At 35.3% G+C, this 9,175-nt stretch overlaps 1 protein-coding gene across 9 annotated transcripts in view; it reads right to left on the bottom strand.

The window, feature by feature from the left end:
* Positions 1-9,175, bottom strand: part of CCPG1 (cell cycle progression 1) — a 42,021-nt gene that overhangs the window by 1,848 nt on the left and 30,998 nt on the right. For all 9 annotated transcript variants that reach the window (XM_061431211.1, XM_061431219.1, XM_061431218.1 and 6 more), the window contains 2 exons: positions 6,607-6,728; positions 1,480-2,885 (listed from right to left, as the gene is read on the bottom strand). In XM_061431211.1, coding sequence (XP_061287195.1) covers positions 1,480-2,885; positions 6,607-6,728 — 1,528 coding nt within the window. The remainder of the gene's footprint in view (positions 1-1,479; positions 2,886-6,606; positions 6,729-9,175) is intronic.

Raw genomic sequence — 9,175 nt, 5'->3', positions numbered from 1 at the left:
TACTGCCCTAGTTCAGATACTCATCAGCTCATGTCTGTATCATTTCAAAAACCACTTTTCAGCATCTAGCTTCACTCCTTCCAATAAACCCTTCAGGCTGCTGCCAGTGACCCAAAATGCAATAAAACAAGTCCTCCAGCATAAAAGTTCTTCATGATCTGAATCTTTTCTTCTGTTCACCCCCCACCTCTACCTTGTCTCCTTAACACAGCATGTCTTCACATCTCCAAATCAGTGCAAATGAAGTTCCCTTTGAGTGCAATGTACTCCATCTGCTGCAGGCAAGTTTTCACTACTTCTTCAAAAACCAGTTAAAAAGAAGTTCAGCTCAAAGGCCATCTTATTATGAAGCCTTCCCAAACATCTGTTGACTGAGGCCAGCATATAATATGCCTCCACATCTCCACTGCATTTCTTGTATTGACCTAATTCTCCAAAAGCTTCTGAGCTCCTTGACAGCAAGAATTTTTCATTTCTTTCCTCAGGACAGCCTCACAGTACTTTGCTCTAGATATGTATTTAATGACTAAAGACACCAAAATCAGTCTCATTATTTTATTGACACATTACATTTATTCAAAAAGCTATATAGAGAAAAATATCTCAAAGGTTAAAAAATAAAGCTAACATTCAAAGATTAGGAGAGTTTTGTGTTACAGAATAGAAAGCTGGTAAGCAATGGATAATACAATGTTATTTTTAAAGGTTATATATAAAGCACACGCATGAGAACTTGTGGCTTGCAAAGTTTATCCCTTTGATCATGCCTCTACCAATAATAATTCTATAATAAATGTATTAAATATCATAATTTAGTTGCTAAGTAGAATAGACAAAGCAAGTGGGACACTTGAATTGTTACTCTGATTTCAAAGTGAAATTTGTATTTTTCACTCCTAGCTTCCCAGAGTGAGTGAGTAAATAAAAGATTAAGGAAATAACTTAAGGTGATTATCTTTTCATATAAAGTATAATGAAAAAAATGAAATAGGCTAAAATAGAATTTTATATCCTCAGATTTTTTAAGGTAGAAATTAAACCATTTGCTCAAGTCAAACTGATTTTATGAAATTTTCAGTTTGTAATAGATTTTAACTTAAAATTTAATCTTTCAATTTATCCTGAATTCCAAGGCAATAAAATACTTTTACAAATAGTACTTTTGTTTACAAAAAGTACTTTTACAACAAATACAGCTGACCCTTGAACAATGTGGGTTTGCACTGCTTGGGTCTATTTATACCTGGATATCTTTCAATAGTAAATACTTCAGTACTACATGGTCTGTGGCTGGTTGAATCTTCAGATGCAGAAATGCTGATACAGAGGGCTGACCATAGGTCATATGCAGACTAACCCCCCATGTTGTTTAAGGGTCAACTGTAGTAGCATTCTAAAAAACTTATCAAATTATAAAAATGCTATTCAATCTACAAATGTTAAAAACTATTATAATAACATGGTGCTATGTAAACCGACCTGGGTCCATATGGAGGGGAAAAGGTGTGACCAAAGAAGTGTCTATATATATATCCATCCAACTTCTCAAATACGCCATCATTATCTACTTGATATTCTTTCATGTCTTTAAGATAATCTTTAACATCATTAACAAAGTCAGTGAAGAGCTTCTGATCATGTATAAAGACACCATTTAGGAAAAACTTATTGATGAAGTGATCAAGTTCTTTCCAATGATGAAAACTATCCAGTTTTTCTAATAAATACCCTTCAATTAACTGTCTAAATTCATCTATCCTTACAGGATTCAACATTTTAACATTAAAAAGGTTAATAGACTCCTGTTGAGCACATTCAAATACACCAGAACAAGCCTTTCTGAAAGAATTATAATTTCCACCACAGTCATGCTCAGCACTGCATTTCTGTGAATTTGTATTTTTTCCAAATTCTTCAAAATGAGGCTTTTCTTTCCTTCCCTCTCTCTGCATAGTAGGGCCTCTACTATTCTGGTTTTGTGTACGTGCCTTATACTGTGGATGGAAATATTCACTAAATGTTGTCGGTTTTTTAGCTGCGGTTTCTTTTGTAGCGCCAAATCTTTTATTGCCTTTTTCATCAAAGATATTCTTGGTGGTATCTTTGAAATGCCTGAAAGTGGATTTAACTGAATCTGAGAATTTTTTCAGATTTTCTTTTACAGCTTCTTTAGCCTGTTTAATTTTTTCTTTATGATGCCTCACAAACTCCTTAGTAGAATTCTTCATTGCATCAAATGTTTCCTTAACAGAACCCAAAAATGTTTCCTTTGATTTATTTTTAGCTCTGTGGTTTCCTCTGTTCCCTTTCTTTTTTCCATCAGTTTCTTGTTTCTCATTTTGATCTTTTGCTTCAACATACAGTCTTTCCCACAAATCAGAACGCTGTTGCTCAAAGGTTAGCTTGCGCTCCAGCTCAGTCAGTCTTTCCCGTAACATTTCTATTTCCTTTTTCTCAGTCACTACACTGGGCGAGTCTGGGTTGCCATACGAGTGGCTGGAACTTAGCTGTTGGAGTTCCACCCTTAAAGCCATGGTTATTAGTCGTTCTCTTTCCAGTTCTTTCCTGAGCATCTTTGCTTCTGCCAACAGAGTCTCCCTTTGATTAAGGAAACTGTGTGTTTTCAGCTTTTCTTCTTCCAAATGCTGCTTAAGTTTCTGATTTTCTGTAACTAATTCAGCGCTTGTCCCTTTATCTTCTAATATCCTAATCTTTTCTCTTAATTTCCTTAACTCTTCCTGTAATGAAGACAAAGCTTTTTCTTCCTTCTCCAGAGATGTTCTTAGATACTGATTTTCTGTATCAAGGTTCTTTTTCTGAGTTTCAAAGGACATCTTCTCTGCTTCAGTATGGGTCCAACACCTTGCAAGGTTTTCCTTCAATGACTAAATTTTTTTGAAAGATAAGAAAGAAAAATATCAAGTAAAATATCAAAGATGAATTTAAATCTTAATGGTATAACAAATACTCCATAAATGTTTAGTGTCTATCTCCATAGAGACTATCCTTTATGTAGTATTTTCAATACATGAAAATTGGAAAATAAAAGGTTCATATGCAAGAAAATGCACAGCAAACAGCTACATGAAAATAAAAACAAAGCATGCTGGAAGAAGACTGCCTTCTACCTTTTAACTACAGGACTCCACAATCTGTACTGGGAAGGCTCCTAGAGAGAATTTAGGAAGGACTAAAGGTTCTCTGATCCTTGAGTGATGGAGATTATCTTATAAAAAGTAAAATTATATTAGATGACTTTAGGCTTCAAAAGTCCGTTATATACTCATGGCACTCTCTAAAGGAAAAAATTTTCAATAATCTCGGTATTATTTGAAAGATCTTGGTCCTACGCAAATGAACACCTTAGTTCAGGTAAGTCATATAAGTTCTCCCACAGTTCAGAGAACAGACTAAATCTTGGTAACACTTACAACTAATTTCTCCAATTTCAATGTTTCTGAAGAGACTGACCAGATTAGCAATGTAACTCTGAAGTCAGCACCATTTCTGAGAGAGAAATTATGTCCAATCAAGTTTATAGAACTTTTGCTGCAGTGCTAGGTAGCCTTGAAGGGCCTGATTTTCCTGTCAATACATGTATTAGTAACAAACTTTTATCAAAATAGCAAGAAATTAAACAAATTAATGGTTATGCTTAAACAGATTAATGGTTATAACACTATCTAGTCAGTTAAAATCTCTTATAAATCAGCAAAATGATATTTCAACTTTGTTTAAAATTGACTACAAACATTATGACTGTTCCCTCTTTAAAAAAAAAAAAAAAACACCTTCATTATTTTGTTTTTCACTTTTTGACCCACGTGCACAGCCGTGAAAGCATTGAGTCCTAACTCCCAGACCACAAGGAAATTGCCAAGACTTTCTTTTTTTGGCCATGCCATGTGGCATACAGGATCTTAATTCCCAGAACAGGGATCAAACTTGTGCCCCCTGCATTGGAAGTGTGAAGTCTTAACCACTGGGCTGCCAGGGAAGTCCCATGACTAATCCATTTCAGTCAGACCATAAAAATATCTGACAGAGACAAAAAAAAAAGTCCTTTTAATGACAAGATTTTCCACTTAAAAATTAACTATCTGAGATGGATATTTCACTGTCTGGCTCATTAATCTTCAAAGAAAATATTAAAAATCAAAATTTCCTTACGGTCATTTCATCTGCTCTCCCTGTGTGAGAGAAAACACGTTTCATTTATCCAACAGAAGTGGACTCTGGAGAATACTATGCTAAGTGCAGTAAGTCAGAGAAGGACAAATACTGTATGATATCACTTATATGGGGAATCTAAAAAATAATACAAACAAATATAAAAGCAAAACAGAAACACAGATATAGGAAACAAATTAGTGGTTACCAGTGAGGAAAGGGAAGGGCGGGGCACATTATGGTATGGGATTAAGAGGTACAAACTACTGCTCTGTATAAAGGATATATTGTATAGAACAGGGAATTATAGCCACTATAATAACTTTTAATGGAATATAATCTGTAAAAAATACGGAACAACTATGCTGTACTCTTGATACTAATACTGCAAATCAATGTACTTCAATAATTTTTTAAGTGAACTATGGAGTACAACAGACTAATGCAGTATTATTTTTAAATGCACAAGCACAGGGAGTGCCACCAGATGACTAGAGGGTACAATATTCTGTATCCAGTAAACTCTAAAATCTTGAATTAAGTGGCAAAGCAGATCCTGGACAGGTCTTCCATGAAGATCTTCAAACTCCAAACCACATTTAGCAGCTGGAGACAAGAGGTTTGCAAGAACTGATTCAGTAAAGATCCATACAGGCTGAGTCTCCTTAGAGCCAACATCATTCTATGCAACCAGAAACCGTCATAGTAAAGAAGAAAATGGCTGCTCCTTTCTGTAACATCCTCTGCTCAAGGCAACTCAGGAGGTTATAATTCAAGAGGTTGCCACGCCCTTCTGGAATAGGGCATAGCTCTAGTATTCTTGCCTAGAGAATTCCATGGACAGAGGAACCTGGCAACCTACAGTCCATGGGATCGCAGAGTCTAACATGACTATCACACTGCTCAAGGCAGAGAAAACTACACTATTTACAATTAACTTCAGTAGTCCATCCCTGAAAGATATAATTTAGATGTTAAGTGGGATTGTGTTTTCCAAAGAAATACAATCATAACCCTATAAAGAGTATATAAAAAAAATAAAACAAAAAGAATATATACATAAAGAAGGGAAATTTACATTGTGAAGCATATACATTGTGAAGGTAATTTAGGGAAATGGAAGGAAAAAGGAACAGTTTACCTTTCTACCCTGAGTTTACTATAATCCCAACACCCTTCCAAAGCAAGAACTAGAGAGGAAATACTTTGCTAATCCTCATAAACCCAGAATGGAAAGCAGAGTCCTGTTGGACCTAGGTGAATTTCAGGTATTTTCACGGCATGCTTTCTCTGTCTTCATAACTGATATGAGACCAGAAAAAAGGACCGCCTGATTATTCCTCACGAGCAAGGGTAGCTCCTAGAGAAAAGTACAAACTCTCCTCTTTCTCTCTCACTGAATGAAATGTTTTGCTTGGCTCTATAAAAATAATGTTAATAATAATAATGGTTTTTTAAAATTTATTTTTGGCTATGCTGGGTCTTCACTGCTGTACGAGGGCTTTCTCTAGTTGCAGCACGTAGGGGCTACTCTTAAATGTGGGGCTTGGGATTCTCATTGCAGTGGCTTCTCTTGTTGAAGAGCACAGGCTCTAGGGCATGCAGGCTTCAGCAATTGTGGCACACGCGCTCAGCTGCCCTGCAACATGTGGGATCTTCCCGGACCAGGGATCGAATAGGTGTTCCTTGCATTGTAAAGTGGATTCTTTTATTTTTCAACTTGTTAATGTGGTGTATTACATTGATTGATTTGCGGATATTGAAGAATCCTTGCATCCCTGGGATAAAGCCCACTTGACCATGGTGTATGATCTTTTTAATGTGTTGTTGGATTCTGATTGCTAGAATTTTGTTAAGGATTTTTGCATCTATGTTCATCAGTGATATTGGCCTCTAGTTTTCTTTTTTTGTGGCATCTTTGTCAGGTTTTGGTATTCAAAGGCTTTCTCTGCATCTATTGAGATAATCATATGGTTTTTATTTTTCAACTTGTTAATGTGGTGTATTACATTGATTGATTTGCTGTAAAGTGGATTCTTAACCATCGGACCACCAGGGAAGTCGCCTAATAATGTTTTATATATAATATCAATTAAAATAATGTTAACTATAATATAGTGATTAGGAAGAAAATCTTTGGAGTCAGATAAACAAAATTAAATTCAGCTTTGTTGATTGCCAGACTTGAGAAAGTTATTTAGCTTTTTTGAATCTCTTTCCTATCTATAAAATAAAATTAGTATCAATACTTGCTTAAATCACTGGGATGTGGCAAGAAATGCTGTATGTAAGGTACAACACTGACCAGGACACACAAGTACTCAGTCAACAATTACCAATACTATTATTGATTTACTAATCTGCACTGTACTTGTATCTGAATAGCACAATAATTATTGGATGACACAATTTTATAAATTTGTTACTAGTACATACCTTATATTCTATTAATGACTCTTGTTCCTGTTGACACTGGGAAAGATAATCCTTCATATCATTCAGTTCATCTTCATGTATCTTTTTGACTAACTGTTGACGCTTCTGAATCTGAATTGTGCCTAAAAATAAAAAATTTTTTATTGAAGATATATAAATGTCACAATTACCAATATTTTAAAATATACAACGAAACACATAATTTGCATATTATTTAACTGCTTGATCCAGAGAGGATCATTTTCTTCAAAATACAACAGTTTTACAAAATATTTCAGTTTTAAAAAATTCTGATTATATAAACAAAGAAAGAATAAGTAAAATCTTATGGTGTCATTCATTAAATGGCAACAGATGGATGCTAATTTATAAATCAGGCCAAATAGGTTAATATAATTTTTATTATATTTAGCATACACCAGGTATATTTAAGCAGTTCACTATTCTTTTGATTAAAACAAGCCAGACCGTATTACTCTACCAAGCAAAATAATTTATGTCATGTTTCTGTCTTATTATATTGAAAGCACTCAAGTTTGTTGTATTTAAGGGCTCTCTGAGGTACATAAAGTGTTGCATTCCCCACTTCAACAGAGAAAAGAACAAATCATGCAGTCTAGTCACAGGTTATAAGTCACTAAAGAAAAATGAAAATTTTTTTCTCACTATATTTTGCCTAAATGATATAGCATAAGCCTAAAAAGAATAGCAAGGAAAACAACTGGCTAACTATGATTATCCACCATTCTCAAAGCCAGCTCTTTGAAGTACTCTGCACTAGTTAGGCCTGTATGGGAATATCACCATCCCTACCCCCATGAATCATAAATTAGCCAGGATGCTCTATATTTTCACCCTAAAAATCAAACTGTTAATTTGCCAAGACATGCTGTTCACATGCTGCTACATGCTTCATGTATGAGAAAAAACATTAAATCAAAAAGAAGGCCAAATGCATCTGGCAACCATAATACTACATCTCTGAGTGGCATCACATCACAGAATTTTGTAGTGAAAGAATATAATAATGAATAGTTTATTGATTTCTGAAAAAATAACTTATTTCTTTAATACATCTTGAAAATCACTAAAAACTTTTGCCAAATTACAGACAACTATTACCAGTTAACAGCTATGATACTCTGTCAGAATTCACTTCTCAAAAGAACAAAAACAGAAATACAAAAAAAAAAATTCAAATATGTTTCCCTATTATTCTGAAAAATCTCAGATCTTTTGAAATATTAAAATAAATTTATCTATAGTTCCAAGGCAACAGAAAATTGCTTTCCCCCCCCCCCCCAAAACTGCTAACAGAATGATCTTTGGCCACTGGGAAATATCTTAAAACTATGTGTTGAGATCTGAGTTTGTGGTACTATTACGCAGCATATGTTTGATGACTATCAGCATGCCCCTTATCAATCAATCCCACCATTAGCTTTTTTTTCCCTTCTACACCTTCAGCTGTAAACCATAAAGTGTTACAACCCAGGGTGTACGGCTTTCTGGTTCTGTCCACAAATCTGCCTACCTTAATCACATTAACCCACTGTTGGTTTTTGCTACCACTGCAGTAAGGCTTCTTTTCTACAGATAAAGCGTCTCAGTCTCACCAGAGCTTCCAGCCAATACATCCATCTGCCTGCCGGGCACAATTTTTGGGGTGTCTTCAGTAAAACAAAACAAAACTACTTCAGCACCTGCCCTAATTCACTCTAAAATAAAGTTCAGTTCAGTTGCTCAGTTGTATCTCTTTGCAACCCCATGGACTGCAGCAGGCCAGGTAAACCAAACTGTGCTCACCATCTATTAACTTTATCACTGACCAAAAAATGCATCCCTCTAATTCCCCCCACCACCTAAAGTAAAGAAGCTAACACACTTCTTGGAATTTAAAAAGTAAACCACCACTATCTCAAGTATCCCTGGCTCAAAGTTATGTTTTCCACTGGTATTCCATGTTCCTTATTTCACCAACCTTCTCTCTATCCCCACCTACACTACAACAGTCAAGGCCCTGATCACCAAATACCTGAATTACCAAACCTTCTACTTGACTATTCCCACACTATCCCACACTATCTTTTTCACTTTTCCTCTAAAATTACTGCTTCGGGTCACTATAAATCAAACTCTCCTGCTCAGATTCCAAGATGTTTTACAGTATAGTTGCATCCCACATATTCCAACCTGATATTCCATTATTTCTAAACATCTATTCTATACCTGGCTATACAATCCTGCCAGTCTTTTCAGTGCTCCCAAACTTATCAAGTTTCCTTTCAGGTTATCAGGTTCTCCACTGCTAGCATGTTCTGCTTTCCTTCCACATTAGAGTGTGTGGAAGTCCAGACCCAACTCAAATCCTACCTCCTCTTGGATGACTGATTCAGTGTCATAGCCTGAGCTATGATTCTTGTTTGTGCTTCATAACTTAGCACCTAGTTATATCGTTACGTTATTTGCTGAAAAGCAGGGCAGCCTATACTTAAAGCAACTCCATGAGGAAAACAAATCAATTAAATTTCACTGTCAATTTAGAATATGAACAGTCTACAGGTAAAAG

The sequence above is a fragment of the Bos javanicus genome, chromosome 10 (assembly GCF_032452875.1).
Source record: "Bos javanicus breed banteng chromosome 10, ARS-OSU_banteng_1.0, whole genome shotgun sequence".
NCBI classification, from domain to species: domain Eukaryota; kingdom Metazoa; phylum Chordata; class Mammalia; order Artiodactyla; family Bovidae; genus Bos; species Bos javanicus.
Note: the sequence above shows the minus strand (reverse complement) of the source record. Positions and strands in the feature narration are given on the sequence as shown.